The following is a 27,170-nucleotide window of genomic DNA, read 5'->3' as shown; positions in this document are numbered from 1 at the left end:
GGCAAGTTTTGAGCTTGTGTGTCTGCCTGTCTTCCGTCTGAGGTGCAGCCGTTAAGAGGTCAATATGAGAAACGTCTTTCATCTGTGTGTAAACTGGAAAACAGTGAAACTGCCAAGTCATAACCAAACGCGCTTCAACAATTAAAAAGTGTCAGCACATAGTATGGCCCAGACTGGCACTACACTAAGCACCAAGTCAAATCGAAAACACTGCGGACTGAAGCAGCCACATAGAAGCCGTTTCACCCACCACACAGAATACGTTACACCAGTGAAAGCAGACAAACACATTCTCAAAAATATATTGTCGATCTCATCACTTTGCATTCATCTGTTGAGTCCTTCCATTTACTGTTCTGTTCTGCAGGGCTAAAGCACAATAAAAAAACAAGTTTTTTTTTTTTCCTTGGATCTTTAATGGAGTTTTTTTTTCAACATTTACAGATGCACACAACAAAGACATGATGGAAAGATTAAAAAAAACATATTTACATTTCAATACAGTTTATACAGGTTTTCCAAGGAACATATATGTTCGTAATTGTCAGAATATGAACAAAGCTTTATGGTTTTAAATGTAAATGTTATTGTTCATCTGCTTGGGGTAATTAATGCATCAGAAATACATTTTGAAATATAATTACTAGGCTCAGGTTTCAGGTGTAGTATTTCGGAAAACAGGCATCTATATGGAAAGGGCAGGGGTAGTTTCAGTATCTGACATGACAGAGGGACGTTTGGGAACTGCCTGGACTTTAATAAGCCCTCCTTTACCCACACCACCGACACAAGTTTTAGCCATCCTCATGAGGTCTTCCCTGAACCGAACTCCAATAAAGACATACAGGAAGGGGTTGAGGCAGGCATGTGTAAAAGCGAGACTCTTGGCGATCTGTCCAGCTACATCAACTTGACTCACAATGGCGCAGTCTGTAATCGTGGTATTGGCTGCCTGCGTGGCTTCCACAATCAGCAGGGTGTTGTGAGGAAGCTGGGAGAGAACAAACACGAACACAACTGCAAAGATGACACGGAGGGCCTTGTGCTTTTCAAAGCTTTTTGCCTGCAAGAGTGTGCGGATAATGACAGAGTAGCAGAAAAACATGACCAGCAGAGGAAGGCAGAAGCCCATGCATATTTGCAGGGACAGCACCAGGATCTTTGTACGATTGAATGCATTGTTCCAGTAGATCAAAGTGCAATAGGATTGTTCCTCTGGGTCCAACTTCACCTCAGCAAAGATAAACTCAGGTAGGGCCATAATAATGGAGATAGACCAAACACAGATGCAAACAAGTTTGCTGTAAAACAATCTCTTCTTCTTGAAGTTCTGAGCTTTGATTACTTGCACGATGGCGATGTAGCGGTCCACGCTAATGCAGGTGAGGAGGAGCATGCTGCTGAAGAAGTTGATCCTGTAGAGAGCAGACACTATTTTGCAAGAACTGCTCCCAAAATTCCAGCCACTGATGGCATCGACTGCCCAGAAGGGCAGCGTGCACAGGAAGAGGAGGTCTGCCACAGCCAGGTTCAGCAGGTACACGTCGGTCATTGTTTTAAGACGGTTGCGCACGGTGAGGTAAATCCAAACCACCAGCAGGTTACCCACAGACCCAAGGATGAAGATGATCCAGAAGAGAGGTGGCTCATACTGGCTGCGAAAGTCCCTGACCCAACGTCTGTCACACATGCCGGTGTCATCAGTCGACAAAAAGTCATAATCAGGAGTCTGTAAGCAAACAGATTTCTTAAGTTTCAAACAAGTATTTTATATAAGACAGTAAAGATGTTTTGCACAACAATCTCTAAGCCTGTCCTACGTAGCTTTCTGTGATGCCTACTTTTCTGTTCTCTTTAAGTAAATCAACCCATCAACAGCCGAGGGTTTCGCAACATAACCCACATGTGGTGGGAACATAGTGAAGGAACATCAAACGCTGTCTGTGACGTACATTCTAACCGAGAGTTCGCTGTCAGGTGCAGGTGTTGTGTCTGTGCAGGAGAAACCACACAACTGCACTGTTTCCTGCTGCTATCCAAGCCTGAGGGGGTGAATAATCCTGAGGGGCTCAAGAAAGGGGCGCCCGCTGCAGAACTCAATACCCCAGCAGCTCAACGTTTAGATGTAGGGCAGAGATAAAACAGTGGGGGGGCTTAGGTTTTCACAAACAATGGAAAATATGATGCCGACAAGGCTATGACACTGCCTGTGGCATTTAACTGCGCAGCAGATGTCTGCTGTCAAACACGAGTAAATATTGAAAAGGAACATGGATTTTTTTTTGACAAATTGGGTTAGTTTTATTAATTATAGAGCAATGCAATGAAATACCACAATAAGACTGGCCTTGTTATGCTACAGATTGTTAAGTCCACTCAGATACACAGTACATCAACTACAGAAAAGCTGTCAGTGTTTTCTAGTTAAAATGTTCAAAGGTTTTTATCGTAAAGTGGTACTTACAGATGACACAGTAGATGTGTCTGGCATAAAAGCAGTTGTTAATTCCATTTGACCTAAAAAATAAAGAGAAAAGGATAGTCAACCAAAACTGCAAAAAAACAACAGCAACAACAAAACTGTTACACATTAGAGAAATACATTTTAAAACCTTGTTTTAAAGAATTTAAATATATTTACACAGTTTGTAGAAATGTGAGAAAGAGGAATCTGGAGACAAGTAGGCTCCTGTCAGTGTTGAACAGCTGTCAACTTAATCATCTTCACAAGCTTATATGGTTTCTCTTCAACCACAAAATCACGTGTTCACGTTCATCCCCACATCTCTGTCACAGCCCAGCAGAGAAAAACAACACAAACCTGTTATTGCTGAAATAACAATTCAAGCTGAATACAAACGGAAAACATTTACGTATCAAAAGAACAATTTTTACTAGGGGTATTTCTGAAAACTTTCACACAACTGTACACTTAAACTTTCGACATAACCTACAGAAGTACAGCCAACAGGGTGGGCGTACAGCAGGGTTTTATAATCAGGTCTTCTTTGTTCAGTTTTGACACATGATGTTTACAAAGGTGATGGTTTTATCACCGCAAAATATTCACTTGTGAAACTGAAAACCGTAAGTCCTGATTGATGCCTAAAAACAGAAGTTGAGTTGTTCATATTTTGGTTCAAAGATTAAAAAGTTTAAAAATAAGACAGTAAAGCTAAACACTTGGGATGGTTATTGTAAAACAAAAGATTTTTATAAAGGCTAGTATAGTTTTAAAAATACTTCATTATATGTCACGTCATTTAGATAGTTTTAATAAAAAGTCAAATTATGAAGCTAATTTCAAGCGTGGAAAGTTGGTTTTACACCACAAAAAACATGCTAGCAAGCTAGCGCAGCTAATGTGAGTTGTGTTTTTGTACTTCAACACTGGACTTTCCAAGTTCCCAATTGGAAAAATTACAACAAAGTCACCCTAAAGTCAGAATCCTATTCCAAATGGTGAAAGTTGAAAAGAGCCAATAGACCCTTTGTGCAGTATCCAAAATGGCTGTGCGTACAAAATGTGGCGATCTTTGCTAGCATTAGCTATTCATAAAGAAATCACATGGACAGCTGCGCTTTAAATCAGTAACTTACAAACTGCTGTACTATCTTTTAAGATGCTTCATTACGGTTTGGAAACATAACATTGAAAGAAATGGTATGGGCTGTATTGTCAATGGTATTTAGCAACTAGCAACTGGTAGCAACTAGTCCTGGGATGAGGATCTAAAGAAGTATTTTGGTCACTTATCCACACATTATGGCACGATGATGCAAGAGATGGAGAGAAGCATGCTAAGATCATCATGCATCCAATCAAGATGCCAAATAGACACCTCTAATTGGAGACTTTTTCATATCCCTAGAACGAGCCGAAAAGTGTCGGTATAGGGTGATGTCTAAGCTTTCCTCCTGGGTGCCATCTCCAGGAAGACCTGTCTTAAAAATTGGAATACAAGACGAATGGACCAGTGCTCTTTGGGAAGTCCTGTAAATGCGACTTTGCTTGTATAAGAGGAAGTAAAACTTCTATTTGCTAGTACCAAGAACAAAAGGAAATTAATGACAAAAATACGTCATTTGGCTCACCACAATGAAAAATAAAATCATGATAACAAAGAAAGTCCCTATCTTACCATCGGATGGGGTTTGTGGGGGTGGAATACATTTTAATCACTTAGACAACAAAACAGTAAAACACATTCAAAGTAAGAAGTATTTAAATTCATTTTTTGGTTTAGATCTCTTGTGAGCAAACATGAGTTGGAGGTTTACGCACTAAGTTTCACTTCCCGACTTTGCTCCGGCGTGTGTGAAACACTGAGTGCACGAGAAAGAGCATGTGGTACATCACCTCTTGAGACGAAGGTTCGGATACAAAAAAAATGTTTAAAATCTAGTTGCGTTTCTCAGTTTTGATCAGAGAAAGGCTCAGGGAAACGGCTTAGTGATGATCAGATCAGAGTTTACCTCCTGGGAAAATATTTGAACGCTGACACATTTTGCTCACTGCTTTCTATCTTACTGACTCTGCACGCATATTTCTATCTGCTTTCTTTTAACCAGTGGTTAGAAAAGGCAAACTGAAAACTCTACTCTGGAAATTTAATATATGTTCTAAATGCACAGAAGTACCAAGTCCAATTCTAGAAAATATTAATTGATTAAATTATAGATTTCTTAATACTTTATAGCTTATTATGAACACTACCATAACACTCCCATTAATTGATCTGTAAAAACTTACACAAATATATTTCTCTGTAAGCCCACATTTAACAGGGACTTATGGGGCTGCTTGTTCCAGCCTGTCTGACTCAAATGGTTGAATTTACTCCAAACTGGGGCTATTAAACAGTCCTAGACTTTGACCAACCCTGTTATGTGGCACAGCACAGGTGTCACAGTAATTTAAATATGACTCAATATAATACCATTCAAATGACCCTGATAGCACTGATGTAGATGAATGCATATGATTCCAGTTTTGTTTTCCACTCATGAAGGGATTGCTCACAGTGGGTTGGGTAAGCACTAAACACACTGTACAATACAGCATGTGGTTTTCTTCACAAAACTACTTTCTGTGGGAGTCATCTTTGCATTTAAAGGGAGACCTTTGTACTTCCATTTGGGTTTCTATTGCGTCTACAAGCTGTGCAAGCGCTGACTCCAGCACATTTGATCAGCTGGTTTTACCTTTGCATAAATTTTATTTGCAAAATTTGACTGACAGAATTATAATATGGCGGTAACCAAATCTCCATTTATGTTCTCATTTATGTACAAGCAGTTATCCCCTGCAACTCACCAATAAGAAGGATGTTCAGTAGTAGTTTTATGTGGAATCTACCCTCAAACCTCTAGGAAAAGTAGTGGTTTAGGGAATTCACATCACAGTTAAATCAGCTTTTCATCATCCAATGTAAAGAGAGTTTGATTTAAGGTCCAGATCATCAATCACAAGGTTGAAGAGGCTCACAAAATTTCTTGGAAACTGCTGCTGCCTGGAACAAACACTAAAGTTCTTCCTGATAGAGTCAACGGGTATGGATCAATCAATCAATCAAACTTTATTTGTATAGCACATTTCAGCAGCATGGCATTTCAAAGTGCTCTACATCATAACAAACACAAACACACAAAGTCATGCAACATAGAATCAGATCATGACATTAAGTCAAGTTCCATCATTAAATTTTTTATTTGATTACATTTCAAATACAATTCTAAACAGGCGGGGTTTTAGTCGAGATTTAAAGGAAGTCAGGATTTCCGCTGTTTTACAATTTTCTGGAAGTTTGTTCCAAATTTGTTGTGCATAGATGCTGAAAGCTGCTTCTCCTCGTTTAGTCCTGGTTCTGGGGATGCAGAGCAGACCAGAACCAGAAGACCTGAGAGGTCTGGAAGGTTGATACAACAACAGCAGATCTTTAATGTATTGTGGTGCTAAGCTGTTCAGTGATTTATAAACTAATAAAAAAGTATTTTAAAGTCTATTCTTTGAGCTACAGGGAGCCAGTGGAGGGACTTTAAGACTGGTGTTATATGGTCTATCTTCCTGGTTTTAGTGAGAACGCGAGCAGCAGCGTTCTGGAACAACTGCAGCTGTTTGATTGATTTGTTGGACAGGCCTGTGAAGATGCTGTTGCAGTAATCAATGCGACTGAAGATAAACGCATGGATGAGTTTCTCTAGATCTGGCTGAGACATTAGTCCTCTAATCCTGGAGATGTTCTTCAGGTGATAGAAGGCCGACTTTGTAACTGTCTTTATGTGGCTCTGAAGGTTCAGGTCAAAGTCCATCACTACTCCCAGGTTTCAGGCCTGATCGCTAGTTTTTAGTTGTGATAACTGGATGTATGGACAACAGGGCAAGCTGAAGTTCAGAGAGTTCATCAGAATTGGGATTTTCAGATACATTTGTTTGGTCAAAATGCCTGCCTCATGTCAGAGGACATGGAAAAATTGGCAGACTGTTTCAAGATCAGGGAAAGGCAAACAACCACTAGTTGCAACCTAGTAGTAACCAGTGGCAAGCAAAACACCATGTCTGAGTGTCCTTGTTGAACCCTGAAGCTGACTGGCTCTCAGATGAGCAGTGAAGACCACTCTGGTGCCACTCATGGCAGCTAAGAACAGGAAGCTGTGGCTGCTGTTTACACCCGCTCACCAAAACTGGAAAATTGTGGCTTTCAAGTCCTTGACCTTCAATTTCAACGACCATATTCAGATGGTAGGGTCAGAAACCAACCTGAATTCTGAATCCACTTACCATTGGTTCTGGTAAATGGTAATGGTGGCGTAATGATGTGGGGAGCTATTTAATTTATTTTGGGCCCCTTAGTTTCAGCTAAGTATAATTTAAATGCCACATCATAAGTATTGTTGTTGACTATGTCTGTCCCTTTATGAGAACAGTGACCACTATGTTCTGCAAATTAACTTTTAAAGTGCCTTATAAAAAATGACAAACGTTTTCCTTGGGCACATTGAAAAAAAGTTTACAAAGTTTCCCACTGTGATTTTAAACTGACTCAATTCGTTGTAAAATAAAAGCTAAATGATTTGGTCTTAGACTCCTGCCTACAATAAGCATCTAAATAATCTCTGACATTACGTTCTATGGCATGAAACTCATTTCACTAACTTCATATTTCTGATGAAACATGAACCATTACAACTGGTTAAAAAGAGCAACCAAGATTATATCTGCTAGACTTTCCAAAAGGGATCTAATGATTGCAGTAGGTCAAAGTGGCAGGCTTGCAAATCAGTCAGCAAATACTGAAGGTATTTCAGTATTTTTCTGCTTTTTGTTGTGTTTGTAGGGTTTTTACTACATCTCTGTCAACTGTCAGTTGCAGCATTTAGAGTGGTTTTGATGTCAGGGGACATGGAAAAAAACAAATGTTGACACCACTCTGATAAACCAGGGTGTGAGAATTCTAAGAGGTGACAATAATTTGAGACGCAAATATTAGTCATCAGTGTATTCCAGTGAAAGCGGAAGGATTTGATGAAGCAGACTGCTGTATGTCATAGCAGAAGGCCTAAGTTGCATGGTGTCTATTACTGAATGAAAGGGATTATAACTTCAGTAGCTTTTCATGTCTAGATGTTGCCCTGTTGTGGATTGTTTTCAATCCCACTGAATTTCTGAACGTTGTCATCTTGGTACAAATACCTGGTCTGTATATTTAGGATCAAACTCTGCTTTTCAATACTTACAAGCTCTTGTGAAGCCAGTGGAATTTCCTACACAAGTGTCACAAAGAGGGTTTACAGAGGCTATATGTGGCCTATATTTACTAATGAGGCGATTCCTGGGAGCAGCTGTTTTGTGCTTCATTTTGCAGCTCTAGAATAAGGGGGGAGTTAATGCTTCTAGACAGTAGGATGAACTTGAAGTACTCAAACAAAAGAAACTATCTGTACAGGGAATGGCAACTTGAATTTGAAACTCAGCATAACTGAGTTTCAAATCATAGCTTTACAGTTTCAAATCATAGCTTTGTTGCTGACATCTTTGCTACTTAGAATAAAAATTACTCATGATAAAGGTTAAAACAAAACATGAATTCTATGAAGGAGTCAAAACCAGACTCAGAAACAGTTATTCTAGTCTGCTGTTTTGTTTTTGTTTTTTTATACCAAGCACCTTTTGCTCTTAAATCTTTTAAAAAATAGATGATTGGTGTTTTCTGTCAGTAGGATGCACGGTCAAAAAGATGAAGATGAAAACAAAAGACAAGTAAGGAACTACTTAGTAGAAACTAATTTGGTTCTCGGGACTCATTTCAATTCAGACATGCTTTCCAATTGATTTTACTTATGAAACAATTTGATCATCTTTTCTATTTCTGTTTTTGCAGCTTTGAGTGATTTCTGAACTAAGCACCTTAAAAAGCAGGCCATGCTAACAAACATGCACTTGAGATGAGTAAGCTCTGCTCATCAGGGGTGTTCATTTGGTTCCATACAAAAAGTAAAAGTAAAACACATTTTTGCTCTCTGTTTTTATTTTCTTACCTGAAATCAAAGAAGAAATTCCACTGTGTCTCTCCCCTCACTGTGAAATTCTGCTGAAATCCTAGCAAGCGAACATGCACTTTGTGATTCTGTTGAAACACCAAACAACAGACGTTTCTACTCTGCTACCGAAACTGAGAAAACCCCTTTGATGCCAAGTCAGAAAGCAGAAAGCTGCTCTGAATTGAGTGCGTAACTCTTGAATTTATTAACTGCTGTCCCATATTATGGGAAAGTACTGTTACTGTCACAGCTTTCAGCAGAACAAGAGAAGGCTGCTACCACTTCCTGTATCTGCTCGCTGTGATTTATTTCGTGCAAGAAGATTGTAACTGCTCGGCTGTGGCATCCTATCTGAAATTATCATCAGTTTCCCCCCACTTGGTTCAGCTGCTTACACACATGCAAGCACTCGTTCTAAATTTTAGGCCCTTTGTTCCCACAGATAGACAAATATGTGGGATAAAGCTGTTTTTGTTAATAATTTTGTTTCCTGCACCTCTTTCTTCAAAAACTTTTTACACGCCTCAGACTTTTTCAAGTTTTGCTTTACAACAACAAACTTCTGTGCTATTTGCATAAACCAGCCGCCACAGACAAAGTTTGTTCCCTCAGGCTCTCTCTCTGATGACCACAACCAACACCTTGCATGCAGGCTACTCTCCTGTAAAACAAAATAAACTTATTTTCACTATTTTAACAAAAATAAATGCTTGGTGTAGATATTAATATAAAGTTTATATGTTTCTATTTAATGTTTGTGTGATGTAAACTTGTGAAACTAAACAGATTTCTTTTTATGCACACACAGTTGATTCTGGTATTTAGGCTAAATTGCCTTTCAGCGCAATTGTAATGTGAGGATATATTTTGACCAAGTGGAGAGTTTTACACATTCCTCTTTGTAAAAGAGCTCAAATTTAGCCATTAGATTAAAAAAAAAACATCTAAAGCAGCGTTTTAATGTTTTTAAGTTTGCCATCCATTCAATGTCCGTGCTGAAGAAAAGCACTGCTGCTACCGCCATGTTCCACTGCAGGGATCTGAATGCAATGCATGAAAAATAAACTTACTTTCTTCCAAATAACAATTCTGCACTAATTCATGTCGACTAATCGCACAAAATCCCAGTAAAAAAGCCATAAAATGTTGTTTGTTCTACATTGCTCAGTTAGTAGGAATATTTGTGAAAGGCTCTACATCAAGCATGCAACTCCTCCACTTGATGCAAAACTAACACCAGTTTAGCTGAAGTCATTGTGGCTTTTTTAGTTTCAGTATAAACCGTGAGGAGATGACAGTTGACTAGCTATTGACCACTTTGCATTTCATTTTGTCACTTTCTCAGTTCTCATGGCTTATATGTTACAATGTTTTCTCGGGAAGTAAGAGGTGGCAAATAAGGCGCAGGTGTAAATTAGGGTGTTAAGGTTGAAACTTGTCTTACTTAGGTCTGATATCATCTGCTGTAGTTTCCTCAAAGTTTATTTCAAGAATAGAGGAATTGCTTCATCCTGTAATAGCTACTTATTTACTAATTAGATCTGATAAGATGTGACAATAAAAAGCATACGTTCTGCTCTTCAGTTTAATCACAGTGCAATCAGAGCTTTATTGTGAAATAATGTTTTGGACTACTATACTCAGTGGTGGCTGCAGCATGAAGATAAAAACATTTTTAAAAAACCCATTCACATAGTGTTTGATATCAATCAAAATGGTAGTCATGGTGCAATAAAAATGTTTCCATGCTCTCGGGATTTTTGAAATTTGGCGCCCTCTTGTTGAATCCAAATTATTTTCACTGTATTCTTTCTCCTCTACTCTTTTTTAAAGTACTAAATTTAAAACAAAAAAATAGCACATATTTGGTCACACTTTTTATTAACCCATTAAAATTTCACAAACCAGTTAAATGCACACTCTACAAGAGCATTTTATATCATGAAAATCATGTATATACAGCAATACAAAAAATATGCAAGGATTCAACACCAAAAATATTCTAGGCCCTCTACATCTACACGTAAGAGTAGATACATTGTCGTTACAGATTATTGGAAATATTTTAGAGTGAAATATTAATATTATTAAATGTTCAGATAAACAAGAGTGTCCTAAAATGCAAAGTGGTTTGGCATTTACTTGTAACTTTGTTTTAAAATTGGACCTTGGACTTTAAGGTGCTGCTAAAGATAAGACTGATGAGCAAAATATGAAAATTTACTTACAATGTCCTGCATTGGGACTTATGCAGTGCCTTGCAAATCTATTTATACTCCTTATGCATTGTGTATTTTATGAGATAAAATGACACAAGTTGTGCTATGAAAGAAAAACGTGGCTCTAAAATTGTTTCCAAAAATAATCTAAAAGGTGTGGCTTGCTTTTGTTTTGAGACCCCTCTGAAAACTCTAGTACAACCAGGTAGTAAATAAAATCCACTTGTGTGTATTCTTATCTCATAAATCCAGTTGTTCTTAGAAGGCCTCAGATGTCAATTAGTATGTTGGTGAAAAATCAGCATCATGAAGATGCAGCAGACAAGTCAGGGACAAACTTTGGAGAGGTTTGGAGCAAATCTGGAATATAAAATAACATTCCAGTTTTGTTTTTTTTTTTGTTGAAATGGCTGCAGATAATACATGGAGTAATACTCGAAGACAACCTCTTATAGCCAGCAAAATACATAGGGTTGAAGGCGGTGGGTGTGAGAGACTTTGTTGGGGTCCGGGATGACCCTACACACACTGCTACACATACCCTACACAATTGAATACAATAAAGCGGAATAGTCAAAGCACAGACCTAAATTTGACTGAGATAACTGTTGCTGTGTTGATTTAGCAAATAAAATCCCAACAAAACATGTTGATAAAATGTGAACATTTCAAGAGCTTTTGATAGTTTTGCAAGGCACACTAAGACTACAAGCTTCAGGCAGGCAGTATAGTTCTGTCCAGGTGAGCAAAAGGACAAGGCCCCGTCCAACAGGTAAATGCTGCTTATTGCATAGAGCACAGAGGGAAATCTGCCAGCTACTGTAAGAAAAACACACGTCATCAGATCCTCTGTGTATTCACCTACGGGTTTCCCCAGCTGACCTGCTGTTTAATGAAGCTAACAGGGACAGAGAATGTCAGATAAAGCAGAAATGAAAATAAAAAACACCAGAACTGGTAGTTTCTCGTCCCAAATCAGTCAGAAACATTTTGGTTCGTCTTTCCAATGAAAACATGCAAAACCTCAGTCGTCTGGCTCGTATCTAGAACAGAAAGCAAAACACAGGATGGTAAACAAAACTGACCATAAATAATAAACGAAATCAAAGATGCATCATAGTAACCGAGGACTGTGTTATTTTTAGAATATCAATGTAAATGTGAAAACTCACTTCTGCAATCGTTTCCTAATTTCTTTTATCTGCTCGTTCTTCTTGGTTAGAATCTCTTTCATGTTGCGGTACGCTGCAGTTTGTTGGAACTTCTTCTCCAACTCCTACACACAATCCACAAATACCAAAACATTAAGGGGGAAAAAATAACAATAGCACTACAAGTCAGAAATCCCACTAAGTCTGAACTTTAAATGTGATCTAAACAGTTCAGGGGGAAGTGCAGGAGAAAATAACTTATTTGCACGATGTTTTGCACGCTTTTCGCAAGCACAAAAACACCGAAGGGAAAAGGGAAAAACACAAAACTCCTTGAGATAAGTCAGCTGTCTGATCTTATGATGTTAGTGATCATGGAAAAAGTCTTGCTTCCTCCAAACAAATAGTGTCAAAAAGAGGAAGGCTTAGAGTATTAGAATACCCATTCAAAATACAGGATCTCAAAAATGTATTAATAGCTCATAAACTCTTTGTTTTTTAGATTTTGTTGTGTTAAAAACACAAACTTCGTTCTTTTTATATGATACATCAATAGAAAGTAGTGCATAATTTTGAAGTAAAAGGAAAATGGAGAATGTTTTTAAAGTTCAGATTCAATTCAGCTTATTTGTATGCATATAAATACATTACAACTGATCCAAGTTATCAAACAGTGTATTAAACTCAGTTTATTATTCAAATTAGTTTAAAACATTTCTATTTAGGGAACCACCAACAGATTTGACCTTATAGCATTACCTCAATCTGAGCACGCATGTAGCAACAGTGGAGAGGAAAAGCTTCCTTTTAACAGGAAGAAACCAGGTTCAGTGTTAGCAGCCATCATCTACCACGACCAACTGGGGGTGTATATTTTTATAAGTGTTCGGGTGTGTTTGTTTTTAGCCACACCGAGTAAATACTTTGTAGAACCACCCCTTTACCAGTTTGAATAAGCTGAAATTATTCCAAAATAGCTCAAGTAGATTTCTTGTAGAGTGTTTGTGAATATCAGTTTTCTAGTCTTTCCCACCGACTAGAAAGCTGATGTCGTACCTAAGGCTGGGTTTTAACGGGGCCATTCTAACCCATAATATACTTGGATTTAATCTCTTCTACTGAAGTTCTGGCTCGAAGTTTAGCTCCATCCATCTCTTCTCATCACTCTGACCATCTTCCAAATATATACTGGGAAAAAAACTGCACCCTCACAACATGAAGCTACCACCACTATGCTTAATCCTGTTAGAATAAGCTTTCCACCACATGGAAATTTTTTTATGTAGGTCAATAAAATCAATTTGATTAGACCAGTTTCTTCCACATAGCATATGAAAACAGAATTTTATTGCTGATGCATGACTAGTAGCCATTTTGTGATCAAGTTTTTACCATGAGCTACCATGGAGCTCCTGAATCCATCTTTGATTAATGCTTTCCTTGCTAAGCCTGTTTAACAGATTGAACAGAGTTCTGTTAAATTAAATTTCTACAGCACTTTGTGTCACAGCTCTCTTTATGAAACATTCTCTACAAATAGTGTCGAAATGTGAAGATTTTTAAGAGCGACTTCTACTTGTGTCTCATCTGTGATTATGATGCTCTCACAGACTGAATCAAAATTATCTGTGTGGATCAAAAGGTGAGTCCATGGAGTCCAACTTCATTAGCGCTAGTTGCATTAATTTATCAGAAAGAGAAAGGCTCTACAGCAGGTACCTTCTCTGCCAAGGCCAGCTGCTCCTGCACTCGCAGAAGGTCATGCTTGGCAGTGATTAGAGTCTCCTTCAAATCCTTTTGAGATGCAGCGTTGGCACTAAGCGATCTTTCATAGTCCTCCTTCAGAGCTGCTACTGTGTCCTCCAGGCTGTTGATTTCCTTTGTTTGAGCAAAAAGCTGAAGCATAGAAGAAATTCAGTTATGGCCCTATCCGGTAATTACTGCCATAACACAGCAAAACAGCATCTATGGAGTTCATCCAGGTTCATACATACCATGCAGATAATAGCAAATGGTGGTGAGCAAGCAGATGACAAAAATCAAAAATAAATAGTAAAGATAAAATAAAGAAAATGGAAAGCAGTAATGAAAAGTTTTTTTTAAATGCAATACCTTTTGCTCTCCTTGTGTCCTCTGGAGATCCTTCAGAGCTCTCTCTGCTTTTGTTTTCTCGTCCAGTGCACTCATGGCCTGATGAAACGAATCACGTGCAAAGAATATTATCAACTAGCTAACTAAGAAAGATAAAGGACTAAGTTTAAAAGACCTCTTTTTTACCTGTGATTCTAAAGTCCGCAGCCTGGATTTCAGTTTATCATTCTCTTCTTGTAGTTTCGTTATCTCCTAAAAAAGGATAAAAATAAATTTGTCGGTCTGAGCAGAGGACAACAAATGCTCATCACGGGTATAGATCTCATTAATGTTGGACTATGAATGATCCATTTGATGATCTGACCACTCTTGTTATCAGAAATGTTGTGTTAAACGTTTAGCTAAGGTCCTACTTTCTAGCCAACAATAACACAAATGTTACATGTTAAAAATCACCAGACTGAAACCGTAACTTCATAACCATCATTATGGCTATGATAACTTTTGGATGGCTGGCAGTGAACACAAAAACAAATTTTACCTTTTTAAGAAGCTCAGACACTCCACCCTCATTCAGTGGTGCCAACTTGGGTTTACTTGTTTCCTGATTTATCTAGAAATGAATTACAAATTCATACAGTCATGCGAAAGCATTGCATGAATGCATGACTATATTCATAGTCATGCAAAAGCATTGCAGGCACTGCAACATTTATTTATTCATGTAAAACATTGTAGCATAAAACCACAGGTGAACCTCAGTGACGCGTGACTTCTGAACCACACTTCTACAAATATAGGCCAGGCAGCCTGACATTTAAAACCTCTTAAAATGTGGGGGCAGGTAACCTAAGAAAAGGTGAATTTCGCCAGATATCTGAAGAAGAAAGTGTTTTGCAAACCTTATTGGCTATTTTAAAGTCAGTCTTCTCAAATTCAGCCACTTGCTCTAACAGCTCCCTAAAAGGGCGAGAGAAAAAAGATATTAAATGTTCAAATTAAGTGGATAAACAAAAGCTTGCATGCTTAAGAAGTGTAAACTGATTCTGCAACCTACCACAATCTGCGAGCAACACTGAAGCACTGATAAGACATTCATTTCACAACAGTTGCGTAAGCTCTGTGTTGATGTTCATCTGTGCTAACCCCATAATCTACTATTTGGCGGTCGTGAATGTTTGGCAAAGGAAAAGTGAACTCCCTTGGTCCGGATGGCAGTTTAGCATTTATGTTGTAAAGACACATGTTTGTGGTGAGCAACACTGTTCTCTACAAAGCTTGTATGTGGTTTTTAAAAAGCATTTGAAGACACCTAGCCCTATCACAAGGGGCGTTTTCTTAGCGTTAGACACCTATTCAGTCACGTACAGCTGTAGCTGGGAGAGGAAAACCAAAAGGGTTCATGAGTTGCTCATCCACCCATGATGTGCCTATAAACAAAGTATCTTCATCAAAACACTGTGTTTTATAAGGTGAAAGGTCAAGAGGGCAAAAGTTATATTAAGTTCAATAAGTGTGAACCTGGGCTGCACAGTGGCGCAGTTGGTAGTACTGGTAGTACAGTAGCACAGTAGCACTGTTGCCTTGCAGCAAGAAGATCCTGGGTTCGATTCCCGGCAGGGGTCTTTCTGCACGGAGTTTGCATGTTATCCCTGTGCGTGCGTGGGTTCTCTCCGGGTTCCCCGGCTTCCTCCCACAGTCCAAAAACATGACTGCCAGGTTAATTGGTCTTTCCAAATTCTCCGTGGGTGTGTGTGTGTGTGTGCATTGTCCTGTTTGTCTCTGTGTTGCCCTGCAACAGACTGGCGACCTGTCCAGGGTGTAACCCGCCTCTCGCCTGGAACGCAGCTGGAGATAAGCACCAGCACCTCCCGACCCCGTTAGGGAGAAGGGTGATCAAAAAACGTATGGATGGATGGATGGATGGATGGATGGATGGATGGATGGATGGATGGATGGATGGATGGATGGATGGATGGATGGATGGATGGATGGATGGATGATGGATGATGGATGGATGGAAGTTTGAACCTCATAGTCAGATCAAACAGGCCATCAGTATTAAATTTGATGAACAGAAAGAGTTTTAGGTAATGTGTTTAATTCAAGTGAGTATCGCTGAAGATGAGTGGCTTATGGGAGGTTTAATTCAATTTAAATGTTGTCATAAGTCATATTTTCTAAGTTTCTTAAAGAGTTGTTGTAGATGCCTCTAACTGTGGGTAGGAAGAATATTCTGTAGCAGTCAATATTACAGCGATTCCGAAGATGCCTCTGATTGAAGGAGTTTAACTTTACATTGTTTCCTCATACTTGTTCAAACACTTTATCGCATCTTGCCCATCCCTCTTAATAATGGAAAGGTTACATTTATTTCAGTCATTCCATTCAAAAAGGGAATTTGCTACATTGTATTTGTTCAATTTACTATTTCAAAACATTTTTAATACAGAAATGTCCACGTTAGATATTAGTTTTCAGGATTTACTTCAAAAACAAATTAGCCCAAGTGATGTTTCCTTGTAGGAACTAATGAAGAGGTTTCCAAACATTTCGCCACCGATGGCCAAATCTATAACCTTTGTCTAGACACAATGATGCAGTGGAAATGTGGAAAATAACATATTTAAATAAGATGCAATTCCTTCTGAGAATTAATTTCTGAAACATAAGCTTCTATTTTTGCAAACAAATTCATTTACAAGGTAAAACCAAAAGAAATATGTAGTTTATAACCTACAAAAATGAATCTGAAATGCAAGGAAAACGGTGACAGTTTGTGGTTTTTAGCTCAACCAACTGCAGATCTAAAGGGAAACCGACACGATGGAAACCTGAGTTGCACGCATGTAGATCAGTAAAGACTGCTGACCTTTTTACCCTGTGAATGACATGATCTGGATCAGAAAAGAACTGAAGAGGAAGTAAAATGTAGCACAGATCAACATAACAGCTAACATTTAAAGGGCTGCCTATTTCAGGCTCTACTATTAACTTAGAGTTTATATGAGAAAGTTTAAAAATGTTCACCAAAGCAATGATAATGAGTGAGAATGATTATAACTTTTGGATGCTAACATCTTCCCATGCTATGACTGTCTGTATGCCACTGTGAGTATTCCCGTCGCTGGCTGTCAGCTCACCTGTTCTCCAGCTCAGAGATATCACTCTGGAGTCGAAGGTAAAACTTCTCCGCCTGAGAGAAAATCTGCCTGAGCAGCAGTACGTTAGTGTGGGCCGTGTTGATCAGCTCCATCTCCACCTCCCCCCGGACCACCATTTGCAGCCCGTCCAGCATCTCCCTAACCTCGTCCACTGTGAAGGTGTCCTCCACCAGCCTGGAGATGGAAAATCAGGCAGAAAAATTAATGTACAGAGCTTTCCACATTCACCTATTACCCCCCACAATAAACTTTTTTTTTTTGTTCTTGCATAATTTCAAACTGCTTTTTATTAAATCTAAACCTTATTTTTAATACATTGAGTGAATTAGGAATATTCTGGATTTGGATATAGTCATGGTAGAAGATTGATTTGTGTTTGGTGACATAGATCTGTGTTGAATTGAGCATAAGTTCTGCTAAAAGATTCAATTAAACTACATTTCCGGTTTTAATTTTTCTTCTTTAGATTTTTTTTTTTTTTAAATCTCTCAGTAACTGGTATGTTTGGACTGTGGGAGGAAGTTGGAGTGAAGCATCCAAAGTCCATAACGAAATACTCAAAGCTGTGATTTGAACCTCTTTTTGCTGCAAGGCAACAGAAAAACTATTTTTACTTTTCTTTCTAGTTTTAGGCATGGCTAATAGACAACACGGAATAATAGAGTAACATTTTCTTGATAGTCTGATTTATTTTAAAAAGTGAAATATTAACTTAAAAGCTACAAGTAGACCTCTTTATAATTCAATCTGTCAGGAAACGCTGCTAAAAAAAATTAATAGCTTGGGGTTTCTTTTGACTTGTCTGCTGTGTACTGTAATCTTCACAATGCTTTGTTTACTGACAAAAGCTCAGTTAAATGAATGACTTTTTTTGGTTGTAAAGTGACAACAGCTGACAAAGATCAGGAAGTGTGAATACTTGCATGGTATTGGAATTTGTCTTCAGCATGTGATTATACAATTGGTATTAAATATGTATGCATTACAAGGTAATATTTTCACACCATTGCTTTGTACAGTACAAGTCCTCTCTATGGTTGTGGATAAACATCTAAATAAAAGTACACAATCACAATGACGGAGACGTTTATGATTAATCACCTGCTGTCTTTGAGTTCCTCAAAACATGAGTCAATAGTCTTGAGCCTTAAGAGCCTCTTTGAACGAGCAAATCGCATGTAGTTGATGATTTCAGACTGATGGTGTTCGTTAAACCCAAAGTCAGCCTTTGTGGAGACAAGAAAAAAACAGATTAGCAAATAAATTGTGCATCAGGGGGAGAAAAGGTTCATATGAAGACAGAGGGTTGATGTAATAGCAACACCAATTAGCTTATTAGCTAACTTGAAGAGGATTTCCTCTTGGCAATATGTTACAGGGCCTTTCCATATGAGCTGGTAATTCCATAGAGCTACATGCTAGTTGTAGCGTTCTACTCTAATGGCATTTTATTTAAAAACAGGTACATTCTGCACTTCTACAAGGAAAGAGAAGGCTAGCAGCGAAGCTCACAATAGTTACTTACCATAATGGCTGTTTTGCAACGTAACTAAGTTAGCTTGAGCTGATCCCAACAGAAAAGAAGCCGAATCTATCTAATTTAGACAGCGGACGCAAGGAAGACTAAAAGCCAGAGTCGATATGATGAGTTTGAAATCCAGTAAAATCTTTTGAATGTTTGTTTAAGTAAACAAATTGAGCAAAATTTCCTTTATACCACAGCTGTAAGATTATCCTGGAGATCTGCTAGCCTAGCTAACGAGCTAGTGTTTACCTTGAGAATGGCTTGGTAACGGAATATAGCGTCATCACCTTGGTTACGGGAGGTGCGTTCATGGCCATCACGGACAGGTTGTAACACGAGAAAATAGTCTCGCTAAAAATTAATTATTTTATGTAAAATTCCGGATTCTCATGTCTAAAGTCAATATAAAGCGTAAAATAATTTCTTTCCGTATTATTGTATATGTAACGGGATAAATTTAACTTTTAGGTAAATTATCAATTGCTTTTGTACTGATCGCTAATGTAGCATAAACAGTTCATTTTTATTTTCTTTTACATATCATATCTTTAATGCTGTATTTTTTTAACCAAAATACATTCGTGAATTAATTATTATTACTATTGTTGTTGTTTTTGTGAATAATAATAACCACAAACTCTTTCGTATTTTGGGGATCATTACTGTTATTGCAATTTTGTGTTGTATAAATACATTAGTACATTAAATACATTTGTTGGATAAATACATTAGTTTGTTAATATTTATTAAGCGTTGTTTAAAAATAAATAAATAAATAAAGTAACGTTTGTGTATCTTTTTGCTTATTTACACTACTATTTATTTGGCTTGGTTAGCAAGGCTGCTGCAGGTTACAGTAGAAACCAGTAGATGGCAGTGTAATGCAGGAAAAAATGACTAGCAAAGTGAGTCTTTTAATCCTATTACACTGGAGTAGTAGTCCCATGACACACAATAATTAATTTTATTCACTTTGAGGCTGTATCTGTTTCCATTGCAGGGCATATGTTGAATCAGTTGTCTTCAACCTGGGTCCTCAAGGACCACTATCCTGAATGTTTTTAACGAGTCCGGGCTCCAGCACAGCTGATTTATATGATTGCATTGCCTCCTTTTCATTCTTGCAATTGCTATAGAAGTCGGTTAATCACCTATTCATTTAACCCAGGTGTGCAGCAGAAGGGGAAACACCTAAAACATGTAGGACAGTAGGCCCTGAGGACCAACGTTGGGGACCACTGTGTTAAATGACAAACAACTTTTGCAATATAATTTCTCTACATATAAGAAATGTGATTATTTTAATGATTGCATGAAACATAAAATAACCGTCTTTGTGCTGCAGAAACCCCATCGACTTTACCTGAGCCAAATCAAGTTTTTACAGTAATTGAGTGGGAAAGTCTTGTCATCCTAACGAAAGCCTAAAGAGCTTCACTCTCTCTAAGGGGAGATTCAAATGGGGAAAGAAGAAGCAAAATTTTCTTTCCCTCATGCCTCTCTTGCTGTAATTGAATTAGTCTAACAGGCAGCACATGGTTTGTCACCCAGGCAGATGCCTTATAACGTGACCTCTCTGTGCTGTTCCACTTGAGTTTTAGTGTATCAGATCAGTCATTAAGAGAGGCCAAGATGTTTCCTCTATATCTTCAGTCGCGGTGAGTTGCTGACATTTTAGGAGAAGGATCAGCTCTTAGTTATTTTTGCTGTTTATTTTTCTGTGATATTAGATGTTAAGCCTTCTGTGAGGTTCTGACCGTATCTTGGGATAGTTGCACCTATTTTTGATGGCATAGTATCAGTAAGACAAAGACTTTTATTTGGAAGATGCCAAACAGTAATTGCACTGTAGAATAAAAATGGTCAGAACAATTAAATATCTGTACTTAGAATAAATTCCACTTGTAGAATGAGTGATGCACCTTCAAAACTAGGAGAATTAATGATTAGAAAGTGATTAGGAAGTCTCGATTGCTAAAAATCTAGGAATAAATCTATACGTGGATCATTTAAAAAATTTAAATGGTATTTATTGTAGCTGAGATTTTCAAATATGCTATATTCCAAATATACTTGACTGTAAACGTCACTTGAAATTTGGTTTAATATATTTGAATGTTGACAATAAATAGATTGTACCTGGATGCTTACAGTTGTTTTAAATGTATACCTATGGTTAACCTGTGTGCTCTGAAGCAGCCTGTGAGATGTATGCATTGATGGGAAACTGTCGCTAGATGGCACAATAGTCACATTGTCTAGCAAAACTTACAGAAATAAAGCCTTTCTTTTTTTACCTTTTTACCTAAATTTATAGGCGGTTGTCTCTTAATGGTTAATTGGGATGTAAGACTGTGTGCGTGGTTGTGTGTTTTTGTGTTGGCCCATGATGACTGAATGAATGTCTGAATAAATATATGTTATCATAATGCACATTAAAGCTTCCTTGTGGGATGATACATGTTTTTATGACCATGCTTTTCCAACACAATGGCAAACAGAATAATCTGACTACACCATGTTACACTATAGATATCTGAAGTTATTTTATTTTATAAATAAGTGTGGTTAATATCTTTAAATCAATGTAAATATAACTATTACAAAATAATAAAATTACAAAAAATACTTTTACAAATCGCTATTTTTCTAAATGAAACCTATGACACCAATACTTGCAGCAGGTATTTGTGTCAGTTGTACAATCAGAGTAATGCATTACAGTGATAAGCTATTTTATGGATCTTCAATTGACCTCCAAATAGATTCAGCAAATTGAAAATTACATTAAGGTCGAGTACAACACAAGAAGTCTCACTTTAATATAGGTGTGTTCCTGTGTCTCGTATATTTAAAAAAAAAACGTTGTTATTCAGTTGCTTGCATTGGGTACAGTAGCCAGAAATTGTACTAAAGTGTGGTGAAGTAAAACCACTCAGAAGGATATTTTTTCTAAACAATCAGACCTCAAGTAAATGTAACAATTACAATCCGCCTACGGTTTTAACATCTCATAATCTTTTAAAAGAGGCCCATATAAAAATTCTGGTTTACCCCTTTAAAAACCCTGCGTTTTGACAGAATCGCAAAAAAACCGCTTTAAGGTCGGCTTTGGTAGTGTCCCTCCATTCAAACGTCAAATAAAAACCTAGCGAAAACTGTTCTGAGATCAGCTTAACACTTCCGCACTCACCAATCAGCTGACCGCCGCATGACAGGGCAGGCCTCGCGCCTGCGCAGTTTATTGCCTTTTGGTCTCAGGAATATGGCAGCGTCCTGAGTCTTGTTGGGGGGAAACACAGCGGAACTGAGTAGGTACCTGCCTTCAGCGTCAGAGTGGGAAAATTGAGGAGCACTGCCCGCGGTCAGAGGAGGGAGGGGGGCTGAGGGACGGCTACATTTAACACCCATTCGTGATTTGACAGGTAAATGCCATCGTTAGCACGTGCCACTTCTGTCTTCGTGTTTTCTTGATTGAGCTCCAGTGCTAGAATGTAATTGATGCGCTAGTTAGCCGCTAACCTGTAGCTAACCCAATCTTAGCCTACCGCTGCCTCCACCTATTTCAATGCAACAAACGCTCATTTGAATGCATGTATAGTGTGGCTATTGTCCCGGTTAGATGAAGCACTAGCGTCAACATACCAAAAGAGAGCTACTGTGTTTGTTTTGACCGTGGAGGCCTGCTGCAATGAAGTAGCTTCCTGGGAGACAGGTAACGTTAATTCCGTCTGTCATGGATTTACTGCAGCTCACGCACACACTGGGGCTTAAACAAGTGACATTATCTTGCAAACGCTCTTATGGCAATTAGGTTTTGGCTTTATTGTTAAAAGATTGAACATGTACATTATTTATCGCTCAGAATCTTCATTGAGCCCCCCAAAAATAAAGTGTGGGCAAGTTCCTGGCCTTTATGTTCCTGTGTTGGAAGAGTGATTGCTTCGTGTAACTGGCAAATGCAGGGAGGGGGTGATGCAACGCTTGGTCAGATGAAAATACTAGAAAGGCTTCACACACTGATATTCCTGTAATGTTTTGCTTAGTTGTCATTGTGAATGTCTAAATCAACTCTTCATAACCCAGGTGTCATGAGTTTAAGAGCTGTAGCTGCACATAAAAGCTGCAGATAGAACTGAACTGATATCATGACACATGACAATTTGGACCTTGAACCTCATACTGATGTTAAAGTAGTTTTCCAATGATGATTTTTAAATAAAACATTTTCCAAACAGCTCTGAAAACTGAAACTGTAACCAAATCATCTCTTTGATTTGGAAGAACTTTTAAAAACAAAAATGGTAAAAGTTTCAAGACAAACTAAATCCGCAGTTTGTGTTGATTGTTCTGAATGATTTTGGTTTGTATTGGGTTACGTACAGTGAGAGTATCTGTCCCATGTTTTTATTATCATTTTAATTATACCCCAGAGTTGTGGCTATAATTTGCAAGATGAATACAAACAAGCTTAATTTTGATACAAAGCTAGTAGTCACCAACACATAAAAAGCAGAGTTGTTCGAGCACTTTGATTTTAAACTTCATGGTGAATTGTGCTGTGGGTAAAAAATGGGACAACAGTGAAGTAGAAATGAAGAGCCAGGGGATTCTTATGCTTTGGTCATTTTACCTCTGATATGGGAATAGGATCAAACTCAGCTTTACCTTATTCCATATAACTGAACATTAGTCTTACCACAGATTGTGAATGGGATTTGGGGAATTTCCTAATTAATACCCTTAATGATCAGACTAACTATCAGTCCCAGGCCTTGGGATTGTCTCAGAGGAAGTGATCCAACTGACTGGAGTGAGGGAAGACTGAGCCTCTCTGCTTTGTCCTTGCGACATTAATTGGATGTCTACCATTAGGTGTAATTGGCCATATTAGATTATGTCAGTCAGAAAAACCAGACCTTTGAAATTGGGATTCCCACCTGAGGAAGCTATGCTTTTTTTCTAACTTTACACTTGGAAATTGAGTGTATAAATTAATTGAAACCTTAAACAAATTCCAGTTTCTCTTTTTTATGACATAATACACTGAACAAGTTCATGTCTGTTACTGTTTTGTAAAATGTTTGAAATACTACAACATAAGTTTATCTACTTACCTGGCACATGTTATGTGTGGGCATTTAGAGTCTAAATGCAATATATTTGCTTTGTTTTGAACTCTGATCCATACAAAGTTTGTTCCTCTGTTCTCTAGTTATTGTATTTTTTTTTCTTTAAATGCCTGAGAGTAATCCAGAAGAAGTGGGAAGGGCAATCACATGATCCAGTCCTGATAACTAGCCACACTCATCACAGTAAATTTATGGCAGCCAACTACCTCTATGCAGAGTAAACTCCCCAGTTGTGGATGTAGGCAGTTCCTAGATGTGCATTTGAATAAAACTTTGTAATTTCCATAACAAAGGAGATACCTGAATGATTTTCTTTTGTTTGCCAGTTTTTAACTAAGAAATGGTACTTCTAAAACTCACCTCACAGCACTCTAGAAATCCTTCACCATTCAGTCAATAATGCAGCTTCATTTGCACAGTGGAGTGAAGAGGAAGGAAAACTGTAGTTGGATTTTTCCAGGATCCTCGTTGAGTGCTGACACAGGTTCCCCTTGTCACAGTCCAGCTAACAGAAGCAAGTGACTGTACTCAGAATAAGAAAGGCAGCTATTTCCTCCTCTTGCTCAACTACAGTACATTATGGTTTCTTTGAATGGTTAATCTTTCAGATATTCCCATTCAGATTGCAAGCATAACTAAATCATGTAGCTTCTGAATGATTTCCAAATACTTGTGCTTTATTCTTTCATTGGACACACAAACATATTTTTATCTTGAACTAATCAACAAATATCACTCACTGGATTGTGATGTATTCCTCTGGTTCACTGTTCTAATTTTTCAAATAGTAGACAGATCCACTGGCTTCTAACTGTGGAATCAGACAGCAATTGCGGGATGGCTCTCTGTTATTTAATAGCTGTTTACAGTGTTTCCTCTCAGACTTGAGATTCTCCCTCTGAGCTAAAAAATGTTAAATGATGCTGTGAAGAACAGTGTGTTGGAGTGTCTTGTAAATAATTAGTAATGACTTGCAAATGCCCCCCTGGACCAAATTTTGTGGTGTAATAAACAATTGAATCCCCGCTAGCATAAAAGGGTTGTACTAAAAACATTTTTTTGCCTATGTTTTAGGTCTCGGGAAAAGATGAATATCCTGAAAGACAACAAAGACCTGGCCTGTTTCTACACCACTAAACACTCTTGGAGAGGAAAGTAAGACATTTTTGTATTCTTTTTAGACATAACCAGTTTGTATTATAAATTGACCAAAATGTTAGCTCTGATTAATGTGGTTAGGGAGAAAATCCTGAAATCCTGACTCAGTGCTTCCACTGTGTTATCTTTGTTGAGGATAATGGGACCTCAGTCTGCAGGCATGTGATTGATCTGTTTTGCCTCACTTTGGGGTGAAACCGATGGTGCACAGAGAAAACTTTGGGGTGAAACCGATGGTGCACAGAGAAAAATTATATTCTTTTGCAAGATATCGGTATGTTGACATGCAGTTGTTTTCTGGAAGGTAAATTATATACATCCCCTTTTCTGAAACATAATAAATTAATAGTTACACTGATTAATCCTTGGATAGCAACACTTTTCTGCTGGCAGAGGCTACACAGGGTGATGGAACCGCACGTGATGACTTGCAGAAGTGTTCCTACCCTTAAATATTTTTAGATTTTTTTAAATCTTAAAACCACAAACATGAGCAGCTGTTTGTCATCTAAACCAACTTTATTGGTTTAGGTGATTGCTCTTCTGGGCTGGGTCTCTTCACACATCTGAAGTCTTGGCTTACTCTTAGTGGCCAGAGATTTTAGTACTCTATCCATTTTCAGACAGTGGATTGAACCTCTGTGAGATGTTCCTTTGATTTTTTTTTTTTATCCTAATGCATAACATTAAAGTTTGTGGTTGTAATGTATTGCTCTGCATGGGTTACTCTGCACTCTTAGGCCAATGTATAATAGCGTCCAATCTTTTAGAAATTCTGGTTTATTTGGGGAGGTGAGAATCTGCTATTGAGTGATGCTGTCTATAATAGCATACTTGGGTCTTAGTTCTTTTGAAGTGAACTATTGATGTGAAGAGACTGCTCCAAAAGCAGGAAGTGAACTAAAGCGCAGGGTATTCTGTGTAAATGAAACCAAAACAAAAATAGGAGTCTGGTGCTAGCAGTAGAAATTGCTCGTAATCTTTTACCAAAGAGAAATCCTACAACCTCTAAAATCTGACACTACTACATCATTGTTTACTTTTTGTGAAAAAGGAAGTTGCCATCATGTCTTCTTCAGAGGTTTTTGTGTCCTTCAGTAGTTATTAGTGCACCACAGTGCACTGAAGGATTAGTTTGTTTGACACAATGCAGTGGGAAAACAAACCGAACCAGGTGAAAGGGTTAGAAATGTTGCAGTTTTGATCCCCAATCCATATGCATATGCAATGGTGTATGAATTCTAGAAATGAATAAAATGTTTAAAAATGGTCTTTTAGAGATGGTGGATAATGGAGGCCCTCTGTGCTGATATAATGCATGCTGCAGTTCAAGTCGTGTGCTGGTCATATCACATTACCAATACATGCTTTCTAAATGTTTTTGTCCTGTTAAGGCCCCACATTGACTTGAGTAATTTAAGCAGGGCATCACTCACTCAGCTTCCTAATGCTTCCTGGTGAGTCCGGTAGAAGCCAGCAGTGTTGATGCAGCGAAACAGTGTTTATCTAAGGCTCTTGTTTTTATCTAAATTAGTTTATGTGTTCTGACTTGTCATCAGTATAACGTATCTAACAGAGTTTTGGTGAAATGCTCTTTCTGAGAGAAATCAGATGGCATTTCTTTTTCAGAAGAAAGACAAAAGTTGAAAGATGTACAGTTTAAGTTGGCAAGTCTGAGCAAGTCAGAAAGCTGAAAGAAATGAAAATGAAACCTGACTTCGTGCCTGTGTAATGCAGATGTTTGGGATTAGCAAAGCTATGTAGTTGTATTCACTGACATAAAAGCATGAATGCTGGCAGATCAAGCACAGCTGGGGTGGAGCAGGCTTTTATGAATTGGGTCAAGCACAATACATTGGATCCATATGACTTTCATTAGCACAATAGAAGAAGAAATAGTTGGGATGTTTTCTTTTCATCTGATTTCATAATGATGTTTGATTTCTCAAGACATTCCTGTATGGGTTAAGTAATATTCAAGTGGTTTTCTGTGAATTTTTTTGTTAAAAATATTAATTTACTTCTCATTTCTTTTTATTTTGCTCAGGTTGAAGTTTAAAACTGTTTTCTGCTCGAAGTTTTTTTTTTTTTTAAGGCAACATGAGGCTGACTAATAGAGTATTTCGTTTGCATTTTTTTGTTTCAAAAGTTGTTTTGGGGATATAAATTGGTAAACATGGCTGCATGTC

The 27,170-nt window shown here is 37.9% G+C and overlaps 3 protein-coding genes across 8 annotated transcripts in view; 1 reads left to right on the top strand and 2 right to left on the bottom strand.

Annotated features, from left to right (window-relative positions):
• Positions 1 to 417: 417 nt before the first annotated feature.
• Positions 418 to 2,703, bottom strand: ccr9b (chemokine (C-C motif) receptor 9b). The gene is made up of 3 exons (XM_055020929.1): positions 2,642 to 2,703; positions 2,465 to 2,517; positions 418 to 1,729 (listed from the first exon to the last, which is right to left on the bottom strand). Exons 2-3 carry the CDS (start codon positions 2,510 to 2,512, stop codon positions 686 to 688), a joined length of 1,092 nt encoding a protein of 363 aa, XP_054876904.1. The 5' UTR covers positions 2,513 to 2,517; positions 2,642 to 2,703; the 3' UTR covers positions 418 to 685.
• Positions 2,704 to 10,405: 7,702 nt separating this feature from the next.
• lztfl1 (leucine zipper transcription factor-like 1) lies at positions 10,406 to 18,991 on the bottom strand. 3 transcript variants are annotated; one of them, XM_055020915.1, is made up of 10 exons: positions 18,941 to 18,991; positions 18,268 to 18,392; positions 17,146 to 17,340; positions 14,905 to 14,962; positions 14,544 to 14,615; positions 14,189 to 14,254; positions 14,024 to 14,101; positions 13,631 to 13,807; positions 11,933 to 12,036; positions 10,406 to 11,803 (listed from the first exon to the last, which is right to left on the bottom strand). In XM_055020915.1, exons 2-10 carry the CDS (start codon positions 18,342 to 18,344, stop codon positions 11,785 to 11,787), a joined length of 846 nt encoding a protein of 281 aa, XP_054876890.1. In that variant the 5' UTR covers positions 18,345 to 18,392; positions 18,941 to 18,991; the 3' UTR covers positions 10,406 to 11,784. The 3 variants fall into 3 exon arrangements, with proteins under 3 accessions (XP_054876890.1, XP_054876888.1, XP_054876889.1); XM_055020913.1 differs by lacking the exon at positions 18,941 to 18,991 and adding an exon at positions 18,692 to 18,934; XM_055020914.1 differs by lacking the exon at positions 18,941 to 18,991 and adding an exon at positions 18,692 to 18,934 and having other exon boundaries at positions 13,631 to 13,789.
• Positions 18,992 to 20,314: 1,323 nt separating this feature from the next.
• Positions 20,315 to 27,170, top strand: part of LOC129352075 (dnaJ homolog subfamily C member 13-like) — a 34,455-nt gene continuing 27,599 nt past the window's right edge. For 2 of the 4 annotated variants that reach the window (XM_055020909.1, XM_055020908.1), the window contains exons 1-2: positions 20,315 to 20,349; positions 24,898 to 24,978. In XM_055020909.1, coding sequence (XP_054876884.1) covers positions 20,324 to 20,349; positions 24,898 to 24,978 — 107 coding nt within the window. In that variant the 5' untranslated portion in view covers positions 20,315 to 20,323. Of the gene's footprint in view, positions 20,350 to 21,942; positions 22,117 to 22,326; positions 22,407 to 24,897; positions 24,979 to 27,170 lie in introns of those variants that run through there. The other 2 variants (XM_055020911.1, XM_055020912.1) reach the window with 2 other exon arrangements.

Source organism: Poeciliopsis prolifica, unplaced genomic scaffold (assembly GCF_027474105.1).
Source record: "Poeciliopsis prolifica strain line A6 unplaced genomic scaffold, Auburn_PproV2 SCAFFOLD072, whole genome shotgun sequence".
Classification (NCBI taxonomy): Eukaryota; Metazoa; Chordata; class Actinopteri; order Cyprinodontiformes; family Poeciliidae; genus Poeciliopsis; species Poeciliopsis prolifica.
This window is presented reverse-complemented; position numbering and strand designations above follow the sequence as displayed.

Bases quoted from the DNA above. Each gene is read 5' to 3' on its own strand.
- ccr9b (XM_055020929.1), bottom strand. From the start codon at position 2,512: ATGGAATTAACAACTGCTTTTATGCCAGACACATCTACTGTGTCATCT. The intron at 1,730-2,464 runs GTAAGTACCACT...GTTTGCTTACAG, and splicing joins ACACATCTACTGTGTCATCT to ACTCCTGATTATGACTTTTT.
- lztfl1 (XM_055020913.1), bottom strand. The intron at 14,255-14,543 runs GTAAAATTTGTT...ATCCTTTTTTAG, and splicing joins TGTCTGAGCTTCTTAAAAAG to GAGATAACGAAACTACAAGA. The intron at 14,102-14,188 runs GTAAAAAAGAGG...TCGTTTCATCAG, and splicing joins TGCGGACTTTAGAATCACAG to GCCATGAGTGCACTGGACGA.